Source organism: Gadus chalcogrammus, chromosome 4 (assembly GCF_026213295.1).
Source record: "Gadus chalcogrammus isolate NIFS_2021 chromosome 4, NIFS_Gcha_1.0, whole genome shotgun sequence".
NCBI lineage: Eukaryota > Metazoa > Chordata > Actinopteri > Gadiformes > Gadidae > Gadus > Gadus chalcogrammus.
The window spans coordinates 24864806-24886688 of NC_079415.1; the positions used below are offsets into that span (position 1 = coordinate 24864806).

Here is a 21883-nt window from a genome sequence, read left to right on the forward strand (position 1 = left end):
GAAAGCGCACCACAAAACTGAAGCAAGCGTAAAAACACACCCTCCTCCTGTACTGTTAACAAGCAGCATCCTCTAATTAGCTAGCTGTCCCCAGTTAGCCACGCCGCGTCGGTAAGCAGGCTGGGGAGGAGACTCAAGATAATTGCATTCCTCCCCAGAGCAAACCCAAGACGGTGGAATGCACCGGGGGCGCGATGGAGTTGGGGAGTGGTGGAGGAATCGTGATGCAATACCCTTCCTCTCACCGCCTCTTGACTCCACATGATTTGTATGTTTACCATGCCTTAAAAATACAAAATAAAAACAACAATTGGACCAGAGGGCCACCATGGAGATCCGACATGGCCCACTGGACTGATACTCATACAGTGTAATCCAAATGGACGTAGGCTGCAAATCCACCGCTCTCTTAAAGAGCTTTAGCGCCTTGTCATTCAGAGATAATTCCTTCAATTTATACACTGTGACCTCTTTGTGTGACCCCCCCCCCCCCTCCCTGCGTTCCCCTAAACCCCCTATCTGGGAATTTGAACGCCATTGACACTCAAACGTCAAGCCTTCACCTGGGAAAGCTCACCCCTCCCTGAGCCATTGACTCGTGTGGGAAAACCAGACTCGTCCGGAAGACTTTCTGATAAGAGGTTCTTGTCCACAAAAAAACGAGTGAGATGTGGGTTGCACTGCAAGGGGCATTGACAAGAGGTGACCATCAACAGTCCGGCAGCCAATGTATTTCGAGCAGATAAGTCACCGTCACCGCCCAAGGAAACCTAGAGTTTGGGCTGTGGACATGGGATCACATTATGGAACCCTTCTACTATCCCCTGAACGTGGATATGAGTGGTGGGATTGAGTAACCACAATTCTTCAGCAGCAAGTTATCTGGATAAACTAGGGTTGGATAAGGGTACGTTTGAAGGTAAGAAGTGATGTTCTGTATTTGTGTTGGCAGTCCAACCGTGGCTCCACCTATGGTAGGAATGGCCGTTCTCAGGTTGCCAAAAAATGGGTTTGGCTTCGAAAATCTTCCTCTTTGTCTTGGAATGTTGTTTCATGACATTATGCCTTATGTTGGAAATGAATCACCGCCATGGTGTGCACTGAGTCACAAAATATATCTATGTTCAGATTAACCTACGAATAAACCTGTGAGGAAGTGACGGGTCTAGACATTAGCCAAGTTGGTGGTGTTGAATTAAAGTGCTGTGCTGTTGTGCTGTGGTCGTGGCTGGAAGGGTCTGGAGATCCCCATGGCTAACAGCGGGAAGCTAGGTTTTATACTGCAGTCGCACCTAGAGCCTTACAAAGGATTAGCAAGAGATGCGAACCGTGAATTGCCACTACTGAGGCAGCCAGAGACAAGGCTAGTTAAAATCTAACAAGCTAACATTGTTCATCTCCAATTTTTTAAACAGCTCTTGAAGCATTTCTTCTTCATGACTCGTGACTTCTCATTTTTGGAATGGCAGAACAAATGCTCTCAATATGTGGCTCAAAGCCCACGCAGAAAGAACAGAATTCACTGCGTTCTCATGCGGTCTCAGGCCCTTTGATGGGCTGGGTCAAACATAATGTTTATGAGGACGGGGTCGTATAAATAAATGTGGTTCTCAAGGGGACCGTGTGAGGGGAATGCATTTGTGCCACAAACATTAGCGCCTTATAATATGAATAAATGAAGCCAATACTAGCTGTAGCCTTATGAATACAGACATCCACTATGAATGTCAATAGTAGACAGCTCCCCTAGGCCTCGCGAATAACTTAAAATGGGGATAAAGTGAATATGAGGCTGTTGATCAAACCCAGTGCGTGTGTGCGAAAACATGTCTGATTTCCAAGCCAGCCCAATGCCAGGCTTTGAGAGTTAGTTCCTTCCAAGTCACAATCACTTTTTTCATAGCCTTCGATCAATGGGTCTTAATTTGCCAGAAGTAGAGCTGTAGCGGCGCGTCGATGACGTCGATGTGTCGACGTCAAAAATTCGTCAACGTCAAATTTCTCCGTTGACGATTTTCGAGGACAATGGACAACAACACAGAGAACACAGTTCGCACTTTGCTGAGTCTGTTGTAGGGCTGTCAAAACGAACTTCGCTATTCGAATATAATTAAAATTTTTAAAAAAGGAGAACATTCGAGTGCGGCAACTAACGTACAAACTTTTTTTTTCTTCTTTTTTTAGCAAATTTTATTGACAAGTCAAGAATTACATTTAACTTTTGCCTAGCAACGACGCAAATCAAAGTCAACGTCGTGCGTCGTGACGTTCGTTCGGCATTGTATGCTTACAAGATGGTGGGAAGCAGCGCGCGAGCAGACACAGATGGAAAGCATAACTTCTAAAAACTTAAAAAGCACCGTGTGGAAAATTGTTGGATTTCCATCGAGAAACGGGAAGATTACATCCAGAGAAACCGTCATTTGCAAATTATGCTGTAAGTCGTTAAAGTCCCACTCGACTACGAGCAACATTAGCGCACACCTCCATTCAGTGCATTACTCGGAGTAAGCAGAACAGTTAGCGGCTGAGGAAGATCCACGGTCAAAACAGCCAAGAATAACATCGTAAAATAGCAGTGTGTGTGTATTTGAATGATTGAACATCAGCTTCTTCATTAAACATCATTGCTTGAATATTTCTGGCGTTATATCTTACCTATTTATATAAGTTTTGTATTGATTTGGTAAAACTTGTTGCAAATGTTGCATAACAGATTTGGTTGACGCGCCCTCTAGTGGACGCGGGACGTAGGCCTAATAATAAGATGGTATCGGTGTATATAATGATATAATAATAAAAAATAAAAAATAAAAATATTCGAATATTATTCGAATATTCAACATAAGAAGCATTAGAAATTCGAATATGATTTGAGGGGAGGATTGACAGCCCTAGTCTGTTGCTTATTTTGATATATGTTTACCGTTTAATGGGAAAGAAGGCTCGTCGCCTTTATTATGTCCGTGGTCGTCGCATGGACTATACGTCATCCAGCTCAGGTTGCGTAGCCGTGCGTGTGCGCGACTGCGCGTGTCGGCTCATTAGCATCTGTACCGTAGCGGCCCGTCCCGTAGCAGCACACCTCTCCCAAGTGGCCAAATTGGCCCGGCCTGGCCAGACTGGCCACACTCACACTGGCAGATTTGAGCACGGCTGGCCTTTCATTTTGTATAACAGTGAAACTATTTTATTTATTTTTATTTTAACTTTGTGTAAAGCAGAAGGTTTTTTGCTGTGCAAAACTGTTGTTAAATAAAGTATATTATTAAGAATTCTTTGGTATTTATTTGAGATACATTATGGTTTTTATTAATCGAGCAACAGAAATAGATAACCATCCAATTAGTCATTAGATTAGTCGACTAATCGATGAAATAATCGCCCGATTAATCGTTTAATAAATAATCGTTTACCCCCAGCCCTAGCCAAAAGGGCAATGCATGCTTACACACACACACAAGTTCGGATTTAACTTCTCAATTCAGAACCACAGAGAAATAAGGTCTTACGAGACTGAGTGAGTCCGCACAGAACGACACCGGAAAACAGAGTTAAAACAAACACTAAAATTAGACTAAAGTGGAAAAAGGAGTTAGGGCTTTGGGCTGCCACGAGTCACATGAACCTGGTAGCCCAGGCCAAATATGGGGCCTTGAAGGCACGGGCCCACTGTACCCAGCTGTCTCCGTGGGAGTCGGCGCGGCACCTCCCCTTTAAAAAAGATAATTAAAGACCTAATCCCCGTCGGCGAGCCAGGAGACACAGCAGTGCCTTTTAACAACCATCCACCGTCGCCACGGCCAATCTGCGCTAGCCGTTGGGCACAGAGCCCGCGATTTTGGCCGCTTATTCGCCATTGCTTCAACGTTTACTGAAAGTCAGACCGGCCAAAGTAAGTGCCTTGACAGAGTAGAGGCATAGCCGCAGCGCTGGAGCTCACAAAGAGAGACCGTCTAACCCATACCTTAAGGAGGTCCGATTAACTGCTTATTCTCAAGAACATCCGAAAGACATGTTGAAATACAACGATCGCAGTCGCCCTGGGACTGCCCATCTCATGGTCTAAGACGTAACGTTTTGTTGAAAAGCCCGTGGCACCCCTGGCACCCAAAGAACATCAGGGGCCAGATCGGTCCCTTTGCCAACAAACATTTCATTGTCTCCATCCCATCTCATTTCGGGCGGCATTGGCTCAGGAGGTAGAGCGAGTTTAAATGTAACCTGAAGGTTGCTAGTTCGATCCCCGGCTCCTGGTGGTATCGTGGTATCCCTGAGCAAGACACCTCACCCTGACTGCTCCTGACGAGCTGGCTGTTGCCTTCCATGGTTGACGCCTTCCGTCGGTGTGTGATTGTGTGTATGGGTGTGCATGGGTGAATCTGAGGCAACATTGAAAAGCACTTTGAGTGGCCACTGTTTAGGAAAGCGCTGTATAAATGCAGTCCATTTACCATTTACCATCTCCTGCATCAGTATTAGAATAACCTTTCTCTATTTCGGTCAAGGTCTTGATGCCGTTGAATCGTTCTCACATGTAAGCAGGACGAAGAGCCAGTTATATATTTAGCCCGTCTGGCCTGATATTTTAGTGACCATCCTTCCCCCTTTAGTTCCTTCTCCACTTTCAGAAGCAAATCCAGCATATATTTAAAGTCCCTCACTCTCTCTTACCCTGTGTTGATCCGTCTCCGCGGTGGTGCTAAAGCAAGCATGTTAATTATAGTAATGCATCACATTCCCTCCAACACACACACTCATGCAAATACACATACATCATGCCAGGTATGACAAGCTGTCTGTCAACCCGATTTTGTCTGTAGTTTGGACGATTCGGTTTCAGTCCACACACACACACACACACACAAAGGTCTGGTGTTAGGTCCGGTTTTAAACATGGTGCTGTTGCTTCTGCTGTTTGGTTGTGAAATGTGTGTTTCACACTTCCAACTCCGTACTGATAATCAATCAACTCCTAATCTAACCTGGGTCGTGATCCACATATTCATTGTTGGGCTTATCACCAGAATCATTCCACCAATTCCTCTATTTTTTCTTTACATGTGCTTGCTTTAACACCGGTGATATACTGGCCAGTGAACCAGTGAACTCTCTCTCTCTCTCTCTTGAAATTGCCATCTAGAAACTGACCCGTTTGTTTGGTTTTTGAGCTTGGATGACGTCCCCGTTACGAGTCGTTAACCTGAGCTTCGACCCGAGGAGGAACCAGCTCGACACGTTTCTAGGGAGAAGGTTACCTAAAACAACATTGCATACACTCGCTCCTCCATTTTATTGAGGTCACTACCAGAAAGGGCCAGAATTATTAAACAGTGTTAATTAACTTAATTTGTATACTGCGTCAGAAAAAAACATGCTATTTTTTTTTGTTTTTGTTAGTGCTTGGCACTTGGTCCCATGAATATCTTTAAGGGCTGATTATGGTCCCAGGTTCACGCAACACAAGGGGGTTACAGGCGCATTACGTCCTTGCGGACCCTCCTTGCGTCCACCGCAAGGGCCTGACGTGCGCCTCCCAAAAATGGTAACGTTCCGTTGAGGCGACGCAGCAGCTTGGGCTTTCATTGGTCCGATCACTAAAACCCAACGAAGAACCAAAACAGGTTCACGACTGCGTCGAAGCGTCTGTGTGGTCCTTGCGTTTCGCGAACGTGGGACAATAATCAGCCCTTTACTGTACCGATAGCGGTATATTGTTGTTTCACCTTCTTCTGACACATGTACTTATTGTAAGCTTTGGAAAAAAGTACCTGCTAAATTCCCCAAATGTAAATGTAATACGTGACTACGGTTTAAACTTTCCAAAGGCCAGACTTTCTCTCGTACCCTCTCCAGCGCAGAGGTTTACCCGGAGCTGACCAACACTGCCGCGGACACATACCAGACGGAGAGGCCGAGACTGTGGAAAAAGGTCCAGAAAGTAAACAACTTGATCCAGCCCTGCTCTTCTTTGCCGGTGTTGAGAGTTAGTTTTAACCAAAAGTGTCAATCCATGTATATAACTCATTGATAGTGTGTGTGTGCATAAACAATCTAAGGGGAAAAGGTGAGTAGATTTGCTTGTTTTTGCGTCTCCCCAATATTAATAAAAAATAAATAGTTTGAGTGCATAATCATTATTGCACAATTTCTATATAATACACAAAAACCCGGACACAGAAGGAATAGAGATAGAGAAGGAGAAGTAGTGTAACTAACAGACGGACCATAATTCTGCATGCTGTCCTGCAGGAAGAGGTTGAGTAACAGGCTGGGAATGAAGTGACCCCGAACTCAACCCTCTCTCAGGGATATACAAAACTGTGTGTGTGTGTGTCTGTGTCTGTGTGTGTGTGTGTGTGTGTGTGTGTGTAAATGTGTAAATGTGTCTGCGCCTATGCGTGTGCAGAAACATGTGACAGTTAAAAAATGCTAAATGAATAACACATTTCTGCAGGTGATCGATAGGGACAATCATTTTGTTTATAGTTTTTAGTTGTTCTTCCCCTTTAAACCCTCCATGACCAGGTACATACTGAGTCTGACACCACCCATTTTAATGGTCAAATCAGGAACAAAATGAAGTCTGTGTACAATGCTGCCAGGGAACAGAGACGGGAGGGAGGAGAGAATAAAAGGATCCCTGTGGAACACATATGGGAGGGAGGGGAGAGTATTCCTCCTTCCTTAGAAGTCCACCAATCAGGTGGCTCGGATTATGTCAGAAATAGCTTAACCCTGCAGGCAGGACGCCAAAGAGTGTTTCCTCTGATACCAGAAGAAGGATTCTGGTTCAGGCTTGCGTGTGCACGCACACACACAAAAATGCATGTCTCCACATCTGATTGGACAGTGTAGAAAACAGCTTCCTGGCGACATCATCAGCAGCCATGCTTAATGGGGCGCTGTGGGAAATCGAACCAGCAACCCCCACCACACACACACGAGAGACCAGCCTGGAGGCGTGCAGGCGGTGTGTGAGACGGCTCGGCACACACACACGATCAAAAGCTACACGGACCGTATCTCTGATTTGGGTAAAACGACAGCGGGTCAGAGGTCACTCCCAAATAGTAAGTTATGCTTCAGAGTCCACTCGCAAGGCGCTTTGGGTGGAAACGTAAACGCTAAATGGCTAAATAGCAAAACACATACACAGCCGCCCCGCCACCGAGGATCGTTAAAGGCCACCGCCATTAGAGCCAAAGATTTTCCACCCCAGAAAAACATCCATTGGGTTCCATTGGAGAGAGGTCGGGGGGCGTGGTCAAACGTTGCCCCCCCCCCCCCTACATTCACTCCAGCAAGGAGGCACAGCCAATAGAAATCCACCGCTCTGGAAAAGTCTGCTTCGCCGGGAGCAGTAGAGCTCTTGTTTTACAGAGGATTTGCATATCTTTCGACATGTTAGTCCAAAATAACTGTGATTATGGGGTTCACCACCCTTTTAAACACCCCTGCGAACCAATGAGGAAAACAAACTTGAGATAACAAGCAAAAGAGGAAAAAGGGGAGTCGAGCCACACGCCTGCCGCTTGGTGGTGATGGTGATCAGGGCCGCTTCCCGGGCCTCAGGAATAGAACTCAGTTGTTGACTGAGCAGAGACCCCCACCGCGCTTGCCCCATCAACCGCCAGTTTGTTAACTCAACACCTCGTTGGCCAGCACAAAGGAGGCTGTTCACATGCACCTGAATGCTCACTGGGCCGGAGGGGGAGGAGGAGGAGTGGGTAATGGACCCCGTTTTGGTGTAGCTGAAACGTGAAAAACACCAAGGCCGAACCGGGCCCCAACACAGAGCTCAAAGCACTTCATGTTTCTTCTGTACTATGTGAAGCTTATCATTTGACAAACAGCATATAAACATATGACCGATGGGATTTAAAACACTGGTACAATCGCCTTTGACTCAAACTTAACGACGACTGTAAAAAATTATTAATTTGTTTTGCTGGGGTACTCAATTCAACTCAGTGGTATTGGAAGAAGTTTAGGTTTACATGGTGGCGGTGTGGCGCATCTCGCACGTTGAATAACGACTGGTAAACACACATACGCGTGTGCGTGCATGCATGTTAACAACCCCCTCCCCCCTTGGTTCAAACTCTTGGGAAAATTTGGGAAAACTCAACAACCACAACGACGAACATTGTGACGACAGAAGAATTTAAGCAGAATTCCACTATTAGTAGCAGATCAAGTGGAGTCCAGGTTGGGGAACACATGGGACAGAGAGGGTGATATTGAGCTATTCACTGGTGACAGACTGGTGCTTATTAGCTTATTAGTTCCCAGTCACTTCCAGTCACTACCGGTGTTCCCCAGGGTTCTGTTCTAGGCCCCCTCCTGTTCATCATTTATCTACTTCCACTTGGCCATATTTTCCGTAAATTTAACATTCATTTTCACTGCTATGCGGATGACACCCAGCTCTACATATCCACCAAGCCCACTTCTACCCTTCCTCCCACCTCCCTCTCCGATTGCTTACAAGAAATAAAATCCTGGTTCACCTGCAACTTTCTCAAACTCAACAGCAATAAAACAGAAGTTCTCCTCATCGGCACCAAATCAACCCTCACAAAACTTTTTCATCACTTTTCCATCACCATCGACAACACCTCAGTCTCCCCCTCCCCCCAGGTTAAGAGTCTGGGTGTCATCCTCGACAGCACACTATCATTCCAAGCACACATCAATAACATCACCAGGTCTACCTACTACCATCTACGCAATATCAACCGCCTCCGCCCATCCCTCACACCCCATAGCACAGCCATCCTTGTTCATACCCTGGTCACTTCCCGCATCGATTACTGTAACTCCCTCCTCTTCGGTCTCCCTCTCAAGTCCATCTGCAAACTCCAACTGATCCAGAACTCTGCCACCCGCATCATCACCAGAACCCCCTCCAGGTTTATAAAGTCCTTGAGCTCACACACACACGCACACAAGACAGATTACACACACACCCCCTGGACTCACCGCCTACTGGACTCCCTCCCCCCTCCCCTTCCCTCGTTGCAGCACAGTATGCCGTGAGTGATGTGATGCGCCTGTCGGCTGCGTCCGCCTCCCGGTGTCTGAGTTGTGACACCTCCCCTCCCCAACTCCCTTCCCCCCTCCCATATGTGTTTGTGATGTTTTTGATGTGATGCTTATGTGTTGAGGTGTTTTTTGTTTGCTAATCCCTACACTGTGCCCCCCTTAAAGGAGCATAGTTTGGGGTATTGACAATTTTTTTTCCCCCTCGTTACCCTCTTGTTTAGCTTTTTAAACGTTCTTATCTAACGCGGGCCGCATGTTTCTTGTTTAACAAGCGCCTGACAGTCTCTCCGTCCTGTCTCCCCACACTGTCTTCTATGTTTCTTGGACGGAATGTAACTGGTCTTTATCGTTGCTCTGCAATGACATTAAAGTTTATTGATTGATTGATTGATTAATCACATCACCCCTGTCCTTCAGCAGCTTCACTGGCTCTAACCCGCATCTACTTCAAGATTCTGCTCCTCACCTTCAAGGCCCTCCACAACCTCGCCCCTCCATACATCTGTGAACTCCTACACATCATTACCATGGGGTCCAGAGCCTTCAGCAGATCTGCCCCCCATCTCTGGAACACCCTCCCACCTGACATCCGTAATTCTGACACTCTTTCCACTTTTAAGTCCCGTCTTAAAACACATCTTTTTAAACTGACATATTCCATCTAACCCATTTCACCCCATGTAAATTGTTCAATGTAACTTGTTCTTGTGTTTTTTGTGATTGTTGATTTTGTTTTTTGTTTTTTTAAACTGCCCTGTAAGGTGACCTTGGGTGCTTTGAAAGGTGCCCTCAAATAAAATGAATTACTATTATTATTATTATTAGCAACGCAGTGACTAAACGAGGAAGAGCCCATGAAACAGGGAAAGAGGGAAGGATGGTTGAGACATAGCCTGGTCCTACCAGACTCTCGTACTCCATTTAATTTGCCTAGAGACTCTGGACCTTCTCAATTGACAATTGTAACTCACTTGAAGGCAGGTGTCTGTTGAAGTTTAAAGCTATTGGATCTGCCCAGTGCCACTCTGGATCTGCCACTCTGGATATTTTTGCGCCTTTTTTTGCTGATTTCGGATGACACAAAGCAAAATCATCTCCTCTACAGATGCAATGTTTGCGATTGTCGATTCCGGTAATTTACAACACGAAAGTCACTGCCCTCTAGATGATGTATTGCGTAACATCCATAACAACGCTAAAACCGGACGGAGGTATGAAGGGTAGTCCCGGAGACAACGTTTGTTACGGATGGACGAATTTCGTCAGGATCCGAAGGTATGAATCGGCCATTATACTTAAGTGCTGTCAGCTAGACTGCACTTCAAGACACATTCCTCCACAGGGTTTTCTCAGGGTGGAGAGCAACAGGAGACCCCTGCTCACTGCTCTCTGGTTTAATGTAGTGGCCCCTATATAGTGACAGTGACACCCTGCACAAGGAGGTCTTCACCACTCCAAGCGGTAACCACGGCCACCAGATTCCCGGGTGGTGGTGTCCCGTTTCGCTTTTTGTTTTCGTCTTCTTCCATGGGCTTTTAATTAACAGGTGTAGCCTGGCTGGCGGGACCTCCATCATCGTCCACTGTCCCCTGACTGACAGCAGCCTGGGACCACGGGGGGGGGGGGAACCCATCTATCTCCTGCATAACAGAGGAGTCCCGATAGAATGAGGCCATGCGTTCAGATCCTGTTTCACTTCGGGTTGTTCTTTTGCACGGCAGGCCCTTAAAACCATTTGTCCTCCGTGGCGGACATGTTGCTGAGTGGGAGCAGGTGAACGAGACCCTGAACGCTCTTAGTTTGAAAAGAAAAAGCACTTTGAGCGGATTTTTCATACATGTATGGTTGGAATAGTGCCAGACAAAATCGTCCAGCCCAGAAATGCATTTTCATTTAATGCATATTAAAAGGATTGTCGTCTCGATAATGAGGCTTATGGACTTAAAATAGAGAAGATACAAGTCATTTGAGTGCAGGGAGGGCTCATGTACTTCTCTCCACGATGCCGGGATACGTTTAATTTTGGACATCCAAGCCGGATGGAGTGACTAATCCCACTAAACTTCTGAAAACGAACTTTACAGAAACGGTTCAGTTTAAGACAGGGAGGGTTGGATCGCTCAAACATCGCTCAAACACACTCGCGATGTTTACATTGGCGGCTACAAAACTGTATTCTGAAACCGACGACATTTTCCATTGCCAGCAGTCCTAGGGGTTTTCCATGAGTCCCGCACACGTGAATGTACGTCGATAGGGATGTGTTCCGCACGTCCTGAATGTGATCCATTAGTCAACGATAACCACCCCTTTCCTGTTCTCTCATTCTCCTCTGTCGCCCCTGAAAGGCCTCAATGACTTCAGTTCAAAACCGGGATGAGAATTACATTTACATTTAGGGCGTTTAGCAGACGCTTTTATGCAAAGCGACTTATATAAGAAAGAAACACCAATTTATCACTGTCGGTACAGTAAAGATGTTCATAGAACCAAGTGCCAAGCACTAACAATCGCTAGGTTATCCCATTTCCCGTATACAACAGAGCATACATACAACATAGCTTGGATAAGATCCTACACGACAACAGTAACTATAACTAAGTACCACATACAATAAGTGTGCACATTAAGTGCCAGGATGTTTCTTAAATGTAAGAAAAGGTATTCAATAAAGTCTGGTGCTTGTCATCCCTTCACCCTCAGTCTACATCCTCTTTTACACAAACCCCAACCTGTTCCTCTCAGTTTCAGCCTTTTCCAGTCTGTTGGCATCATAGGATAGCATTTAGGCAATTAGCAGATGCTATTACCGAAAACGCCTCCGGGAATGAGTATAAAAAGATTGAGACGTCAAATCGAATATATCATTTTGCATTCCCTTTTTTACCACGGTGAAATGTTTCCTCTCAACACACACACACACACACACACACACACACACACACACACACACACACACACACACACACACACACACACACACACACACACACACACACACACACACACACACACACACACACACACACACACACAGGAAATGAAGAATTTGTCACGGTAACGCCAGGGTGAGGCAGCATATCAACAGTGACCATGAGCTCTACTTATCATAAGCTTTAGTTTACACTGGGGATACACACACACACACACACACACCATCCACTGTTGGTGGAGTTAGTCATATCCATCTACATACTCATAAACGTACGCACACACACCCTTGCTCACACCCAACCAACACACACAGACACAGACTTAATAAATCTGATGTCTAAATTTAAATAAAGAGGGTGTATTATGGAGATTACATCAAGACCAACTGAAACGCACTCATACATGCACACGCATGACCTATCTCCCTCCCCCTTCAAAGGAGGGAAAACGAGTGGAGCGGTGGGTTTTAAAGCTATTTTCTAAGCTTCTGGGTGAATGACAGCGTTCTAATGGGGATTATCTGCGACAGAGGGGGGAGATAGAGTCAGTAGAGATGTACTGTAAGGACAAGGCAGATGGAGGAAGAGATACAGAGAGGAGGAGGCTCTGTATGTTTATGTGTTTGTGGGAGGGGGGCATCTCACGTGATAGGGGGTGGGGCAGAGAGGTCTGGGATAGATAACATTCTGCCACACACACACTCTGAATTGAGTGGCGAAGTCACGCCCCTTCCGGTAGAGCTCATGGGACCTATGAGATCGAAAAATATGAATGGGTGTCAATGGAGAGAAAATAATTATTTTCTGGTCCCAGTCTTTATATGCCCTGGATTACACATATGTTGTTTGTGGATTTAAAGGATAATCTTTCATGCAAAGAGTTCGACCGTTTATTGTGCAATTGTTCAGATAAAGGCTGTAGAGAAAACACAACGAGAAAGACTACACGGCTCGTATGTGACGTCACGCTCCCTTCGACTGGCGTGGAGAAGACCGATAATCTTCCCATCGGCCTAACTGAAACTCTGCACGTGCCCCGACTAATGCCGCTTTTCCACTGCATGGTACCAGCTCGACACGACTCGACTCGACTCAGCTCGCCTTTTTTGCGTTTCCACCGCGAAAACATGGTATCTGGTACCTGAAGTGGCTGCTTTTTCTAGTACCGCCTCGCTCTAGGTTCCAAGCGGCTGAGCCGATGCTAAAAGGTGACGTCGGCAGACGGCCGGCCACTGATTGGCCAGAGAGTGTGACGAAGTCACGAGAGCGACATGGCAACCATGCTGGTAACAGCCATAGCAGCGCCGCAGCCAACATATTCCACTTCTTCAACATGCCAGCTAATAATACGAACACGAATACCATCGCATCGATGTTCTCCATTGTTGTTATGTGGGTTCTGTCCATGTGTGGGTTACGTAGGTGTTGTTTGCTTCGCGTACAAAAATACGTCACGGCCCTTTCGCGCAGCCGACCCCGCCAACGTCCCTGAGGTACTATTTCCGGTGGAAAAGGACCCGCGCTGCTACCGTGTCGAGTCGTGTCGAGCTACATGTGCGGTGGAAAAGCGGCATTATAGTGGTTTTCACCTCTTTCGATGCTTTTATCCTCCCCATGGAAAAAGCGGTGAAGTGGGGCAGAGAGATCGCCATCTCTGTGCCGAGTTCCAAGTGCGGGTGTGGTGACGTATATCATATGCGTCGAGAGCAGCGAAGAGCTGTAGTTCACAAAGCGGCCTCACATAAAACCTAAAATTATCAAACTTCTTCACTAAAATTTTTAGTTTTCTTTGCATGAAAAATTATCATTTAAATCCACAAACAACATATGTGTAATCCAGGGCATATAAAGACTGGGACCAGAAAATAATTATTTTCTCTCCATTGACACCCATTCATATTTTTCGATCTCATAGGTCCCATGAGCTCTACCGGAAGGGGCGTGACTTCGCCAATCTATCTGGGACAGCAGCCTTCATGGTAATGTCCTGCTGATTCCTTCTGACTGGCCCACAAGGTATACAAAGAAGGTCCTGCAATAGCAGTTAGGGCTAACCCTGCCACAGTAATTTTGATTAACTTTGTAATCATGGTGGAAAGAAGGACATTGTGTTGCTGAAACACACACACACACACACACACACACACACACACACACACACACGCCTGTGTCACTGCTTACACAGGTGAGACCAAACTAGCTCTGGAGCACCACACTGTCTTAACCTTCACGCACAACAGATGCGTACAGATGGAAGTGTACACCTCCATTATTCATGTTGCGCTAGGGGCAGCGTTGGCTACCGGCTACATGTGTAAGGCTGGTAGATTATTTCAACGGAGCAAGATAAATAATTGAAGGGTGTGAGTGTGAGCGTGTTTGTGAGTGGGACACCATGCTGTCATCGGGTTGTGGTGGATATGTGGGGACTGTAACGTTGTTCGTTTATTTTTGTGTGCAGCAAAGCACGTTTTCAGTGCCAATTTAAAGAGCAGGACCAAAATTGTTTGACAGGCTGAATAAATACATCATGTTTTCAAACTCAAAAAATCATTGTTTGAATAATCGTGATTTCAATATTGACCAAAATTTTACTTTACTATTTTACTCTTTTTAATATCCCTTTTTATCGCCGCTTTCTACAACGTCTTTCTGGTGGTGTCGGGTCAGCCATCTCTTCTTCGTTCGTTACCAGACTCCGGTTGCATTGTGGGATAGCGTAGTGAACTGGTTTACTTTGGCGGTAGTACGCATTCGGAAACGTCTTCCGTACTACACAATGCGTACTGAGCATTCGGACGCGCTATATTTTTGGCGTACTACAAAATGCATACTATATAGTAGTAAAGTATGATTATTCGGATTCAGCCCTAGACAACTCGTTCATAGTCCGCTTTCTACCTGCATGCAAACCAGCATCGTATCACATATCGGTGTTCGCGTTCTGCGCAAGCTCGAGATCTTGCAGCCGGGGGACGTGAGCCGGAAGTAGAAGGAGACGTAGTCGTGTTGTTGTCGCCGACATATAAACAATTCTTATCTCTTATAAATATTTAATTATTTCTTCATACGTTTATGGTTGTCGCCTTTTGAAAACGAGAAACATCGAATTATTTAAAAAGGTGACGCAGAAGATGGAGGAAGCCGGTGTCAAGTCTAACTGTACGTCCACACCACGCTCATAAAGTTTCGCTGCGAATATTTCTGTTCGCTTTGGTCGCTCATGACGTACAATTCAAAATGGCCTGCCGGTGTTCCCTGGGATCCACACAAGCGAAGAGCGTCTACATTCCGATTGGCTGTCAGACGTTTTGCCGCTGAAACGCGTCATAGTAATTTGCATAAAGTTAAACAGTTTTCAACTTTTTTCATCCCGGGCAAAATAGAATGTTTTATCAACTACAGTTGCCTACTAATAATTGTAATAATAGAACTGCATGATGACTGAGAATGAGTGTGATTAATTACATAGCCATTAAAGTGATCTTGGAACTGGGTCGTGTCTTTTTTTTGTAAAAATGTGCCAATTGTGAACCCATATCGTGGAACAGCCCGAGATGAAGCCTCGAACGTCACACGCTACGTCATTTCACCCATGTGAATCCTACTCGATACGGAGCTTCGCTGGGGGGAGGAGCCGAGGTACTCGACACACGCTCCGATGCCTCGACGCAAAGCATAACATCACTAGTGGACGTACAGTAAGTGAGCTTCGTAGTACCATTTAGCTCCGATTGCGAGTTGCATCCCTGTCGATCCATGCTTTCTTGGGAAAGCCTGAGTATGTTCAGCGAGGTTCATAGTATACCCCACCGGTCTGTTTTCCACAGGCGTGTTCTGTGACATTCACAGATCATAGAGATAGGACCGGCCTATCTCTATGATCTGTGTGCGTGCGTTCGTTCATGCGTGGGTGTAGTAAGGAAGGAGTTGAAATTGCCCTGAAACATTTACCAAGAACTAATTTAGAGGACTTATTTCAGCAAGATAATACTTTATTTACTTAACTTTTTTATTAGTATTGCCCTAAAAGATTCATATTTTTCTGATTAAAATAAATCATATAACCACTATGATAATTTCTCAACTTTCCACTAACATGTAGAGAAAAGTAAATATCCTACAGAATCCATTAGGGTTGAACAAATGGAAATTTGTCAGCTTTCTGTAGTAATTATTTCCCAGCTCCGCACAAAACATACAGTTGGACCATTTTACACACAACAATACACACTGCATACCCCTTCTCTGCCACAGACAGAAAAGAGACATCCCGAGGCTACAACAAAAACACCACCACACACATTCCTGGCATTTTCCCGAAGAAGAGAAGGCCTGGAAATTCTGTGAGATAATAACGTTCCTTCTTAACGATGATCACAAAGTGTCTGAAACAGGACTCCAGAAGCGTTCTGTTCCTCTTTGCAGACCATAATAAACCACTTGTTGCAAATTCCTAGCTTAGAGAACTGAAGATATTCCAACGACATGCAAAACACACCCCAGCAAAGCACACATTACAGGGACTGTAGGGACTTTTAACTGCTTTAAGATTCATTGTTTCGCAATTAATCTATTACCTGTAGAACAACTAGGTAATAAGGAGCCTTTCGAACACACAGGCAACACGCACAGCAACGACACACACACACACACACACACACACACACACACACACACACACACACACACACACACACACACACACACACACACACACACACACACACACACACACACACACACACACACACACACACACACACACACGAGAGCTGTAAGCCCTCCAATGTATATTAATATTTCACACTCAGACAAATTGAGGATGTAATTATATCAAAAGCTGTTACTCTCCAGGGAGTGTGTGTGTGACTTGAGCCGAACTTCTGCTTATTCTACATCAACTAATCACATGTCCCATAATGTTCCAGAGTGGAGCACAAAGACGGGACGATTAATGGATTATGTACAAAAATAAAAAAACAAGACCCGAAAACCAACCTCAAACCGGTTTACAAGGTGTAACCATTACCAAAACAACGAAAGATTAAACACATGAAGAAAAGTGACCAGACACGTGACACAGGGAGGCCCGACAGAAGCCCTGCAGACCGGTAGATGGAGTGATCTCTGGACAGTATCTAGCAGCAGACACATGCGGACCATAGCTCTTGGACCAGAACCTTCTCTCCGTCAGTGTTATCTCTGGTTCCATGAGCCCTTTGGTGTTGGGTATGGTCGGGTGTGCATGTTTGGACAGGAAAGTGGAATCTCTCTCATTTCCTGTATGTGCCTCCAGAGAGTCCAACTTCTTTGTAAACTCTTGGGGTGAAAGCGTCCACCAACCACCACTGACAAGTACGGTGAGTTGCTGTTTAGTCCACCAACAAATTTAGTTTTCCAATCTTCAAAAATAGATTTCTGTAGGAATTCAGGGATTAACTATGGCCCCCTTTCATCATTCATCTAGTTTACTTTGTGGGTTTGGCCGAAACTAGGCTACAGATAGAAAAAAACGAAGCTAAACCAGACAAAAGTTGTATCTAGACCAAACTAGGCTAAATAAAGACAACACTAGGCTGAATAAAAGCAAAACCTAGGCCTAATAAAGAAGAATGTCAATGGTGTCAATGGTAGCGGAGGCAAAACTGAAATTTGAAACGTCCAATAACAATCTAGACAGAATGACAATGAATAACAGATTCAAAACTATGTTAACATTATAAGCGCTTGTTTCGTGTTTACATATCTTGTCCTAACTGGAACCATCAGATGTGATCTTCCATGGAATCCACTCATAAACCCGTTGACTTGGTCTAAGATCACATAAAAAAATATGCTACAGCATACCGATTCCCATCTCCCAATGGGACCCCTAACCTACGTGCGCAAGCTGAGCCACACAGGAAAAAATATTCAATGGTCTGAAAGGGTTTTGACAACCGTTCTACTCCTATGCATCTTGTCGGGAAAGGGTCGATTTTGAATTGCCATGTAATTGGCTAATCATATTGCACTTCTGGTAAAATAGAAACCCTTTGAGGTCAAGGTTACGCTACCTGCCAAGAAGGCTAGCTCAACTCCGCTTCCTAGACAACATACGATAAGTACGCTGGGCCACATCTGGCGACACTACAGCGCAAACAGAACCCGCCCACACAAACACATCATGTCAAGCCCGTTTCATGTACAAACACAGACAAACGGGTCCTCTGACTCACCGATATCTGGAAGACCTCCTGGGTGTCGTCCAGCAGCTGGACCCTGAGGGGTACCTGGCGGCCCCCCGAGGGCTGGGTGGTGGGGGGCCGCAGGCTGGGCTCAAGGGTGGAGACCCCGTAGCTGTCTGGGGCCCCCAGGCGCTGGGCCGCGGACGCGGGCCTGTCGGACGGTTCGACCATGGTGGAAAAACGAGGTGAATTCTCTCGCTCTCACTATGGATTCAGGTGGTGGTGTTATCTGTAGAGGAGAGGGGTGGAAAGCGATGCGTTAAAAATGATGGACAACAAGATCTACAAATGTAAAATTACCTTGATGTATCACAGAATTACCAAATATCTGGTCAGGAAAAAAAGTTTAAAAATAAAGTATCTTCATATACATTTACATTTAGGGCATTTAGCAGACGCTTTGATTCAAAGCGACTTACAATAAGTACATTTGTCAGAAGAAGGTGAAAAAATATATTGCTGTTGGTATAGTAAGGAAGTTCATAGAACCAAGTGCCAAGCACTTACAATCGCATGGTTAGCCCATTCCCTGTACACAACAAAGATATCTAGGATAAGATCCTACACAGCTCAAAGTCAGCTAATAACAAAGAAATGTTGTTGTGCTTCTTAAAACAGAATGACTTGGGAAAGTAACATGATTAATTTGCAGATGCAGAGAACAACAGTTTACAATATATAATCAATATTGTGGTTACTCCAATAGATGCCCTGTGTTTACAATTTGTTTTCTGAACTAGACAGAGTTTAGAGCAGCACTCGGAAAGAAACAATGAAGGTTTTCATCAGATGATCTTCTTTGATAGTAATAAGTACCATAAAGTCAACAAAAGTGTCAGCTAGTCAGATGTTAGCCAACGATGTAAAGAGAGGCTTTAAAGATTAAACGTTAACTGGTGAACAAGGTGTGTCAACAATGCTGCAATTTTCCATATCTCGAATATGGCAGCATTGAAAGTAGGGATGCACTGAAATGAAAATTCTTTGCCAAAACCGAAAACGAGGAAACCAAGGCCGAAAACCGAAAGAAATTGTTATGCCAATTATTAGTACCACTACCATTGCATTTATGGCTATGACTGTGTACTAACTTCAAAATCAAGGCATTGCAATTTTTGCAAATCGCTATACGTGGGTCTTTCTCAGAAACATTGAAAAAGGTCAACACCGCAGACAGTGTTGGCGCTGCCAGCACACGTGTAGACGTGTGCTGGCAGCGCTTTTTTGTGTCATCACAAATTTCTGTTTCGGCCGTGTTGTTTCGGTGATAAAAGTATTTCGGCCGAAAACCAAAAATGCGCTTTTGGGCCATTTTCGGCCAAAAATTCGGCGCATCCTTAATTGAAAGGTCTACACCCATCAGCACATTTTATAAGTTGTGCTTATCCTTGTGGTGCCTGAGGAACACATATTCTGAGATAAAAAATAAATACTTTTATAAAGACCTTTATAGGTTTTTGGATCGGACAGTATATTGGATACGATGTCGTTAATGGACTAGTTTGTCTCCACTCCAGCAAGACAAAAAGGCTGTTCTTCAACCAGTAACCCACACCATCAAAACGCAGCCAGCGCCGCTGTGGGCTGTTGGCGTTTGTCGTGTCTATGTGATTTGCTCGTTGCAAATATCAACACCATCAGAGGATTTCAGTTGTGGTTCGCTCCCATAATACAGGAGGTTATTCAAATTATATTTTTGTGGTGCTTAAGAGGATTGTGGCATTTGTGAGTAGTGAAAACACAAAGAACAATGTACAGCCTTTTATTCATAAATACCTAGCCTACGGTTTTGTCCTGCTATAAATCCAGTTGAGTGTGTGACAGCGATGGAACAGGTCGAAACACAACCAAACCAGGGAAATAACCACACATTAACACTACTGCACTTCCTTAATAGCTACGGTCTGCGTGTCCTTGGGCCAGACCATTACAGAGATGGATCGGTTGGTGGTGCTTACCCCCACCGGGAAGAAGACTGTGGTTGAAACTCGGGATAAAAACCTGAGTCTCATGAATTTGAATAAAAGGTTGAGGAGAAAAAAAAAATTGACGGATGTGTGGCATTGCGCTGATAATAAGTTGAGTAAAAAATAATTGCCCAGCAGTTAATCACAGGCATACAACCTGTGATAAAAAAAAAAAAAAAAAGGTGTGTTAAAAAATAAGCTTTCATCTCCAAAGGCCGTCAAGGGATTAGATGGGTCCATGGGTGCGGTATAACATGAGCCGTGGGTGGGGTATATTGTGGGCAATAGGTTTCACATCAGTTCACACGCATCGTGTGATCAGGCACACATTCATCCAAGTCTGCGGCTTTCCCCGTGGTGTGGGATTTAACTACTGTGCATGCGGAACTGTGTGCGTGTGTCTTTGTGACAAGGACAGCTTGTCCGAGTTTGCAGGTGGGCTGAACTGTACACAAAGCGGTCCTCTTTCACCTCTTCACATACACACCCAAAATCACACAGACCTGCACACAAACTCCTATGTCCACAGTACACACACACACACACACACACACACACACACACACACACACACACACACACACACACACACACACACACACACACACACACACACACACACACACACACACACACACACACACACACACACACACACACACACACACACACCTCATCATCTTCCAAGCGGGGTGAGTTGGGTCTTCTAAAACCAGTCCAGACGTGAAACCAGGCCTCACGTAAGGTGGAACAGATGAGATACCGGGGGTTATCTCACCCCTCCTCTCTAACGTCACCTCCCCCCTCTCACCTCACCCCCACCTCCCCTTCCCTTCCTCTGGGGGCTGATGCAGCCCACGGCCTTCATGCTGCCATCAGCAGCAGAGATAAGACGTAGGAGGAGGAGGAAGAAAAGAGTAAAACCTGAAGCCTGGGACAACAAACGGTCTGACGGAGACGGTTGGTGACATCACCGCTAGGGATGGGTGATATGGCCTAAAATCCATATTGCGATATACATTGCAATCTATTGCGATAACGATATATATCACGATATATAAATCATAATAGAACCATTTCAGAACAGGTTACATAGACTCTAAGGAAAGCCAAACTGCTAAATGTATAAAACAAAAGAAGAAAGAAACTTAGTATGTCGTTTTGAGAACATTTATTGTGCAAAACTGTAATCAAACAACATAATGTTGTAGCTGCAGAGACTTTAACAAAGAAAAAAATCTTCTGTTTAATGACGTATGCTTCTCTTAATGAAATTAAAACTGGTGGTGTCTTGCTAATAAAGAAACGGATACTGTGAATTAGGGAAATACGTCCAGTATTAGGCATGGCTATTTTAAATAAAGAAAAATCTTCCAAGTGTGTGCACAGATACTTGATATTAAAACATACAAGTGCAAAATGAACGCATACAATTTTGAAATGAACATGAAATGAGTTGCAGCTCATGGCTCTTTAAATTTCGCGGGTCGCGGATGATGCGTTGCAGACGGTTGCAGCTCGTGGCTCTTTAAATTTCGAGGGTCGCAGATGATGCGTTGCAGCCGGTTGCAGCTCGTGGCTCTTTAAATTTCGCGGGTCGCGGATGATGCGATGCAGCTGGTTGCAGCTCGTAGCTCTACCCATGACCCGCTCTTTATATTTCGCGGGTCATGGATAGATCGCGTCAAACATGCATTATCGCGAT

At 45.0% G+C, this 21883-nt stretch overlaps 1 protein-coding gene across 2 annotated transcripts in view; it reads right to left on the bottom strand.

The window, feature by feature from the left end:
• Window positions 1-21883, bottom strand: part of LOC130380364 (FERM, ARHGEF and pleckstrin domain-containing protein 1-like) — a 127548-nt gene that overhangs the window by 87806 nt on the left and 17859 nt on the right. For both annotated transcript variants that reach the window (XM_056587540.1, XM_056587539.1), the window contains exon 2: window positions 18203-18440. In XM_056587540.1, coding sequence (XP_056443515.1) covers window positions 18203-18382 — 180 coding nt within the window. In that variant the 5' untranslated portion in view covers window positions 18383-18440. The remainder of the gene's footprint in view (window positions 1-18202; window positions 18441-21883) is intronic.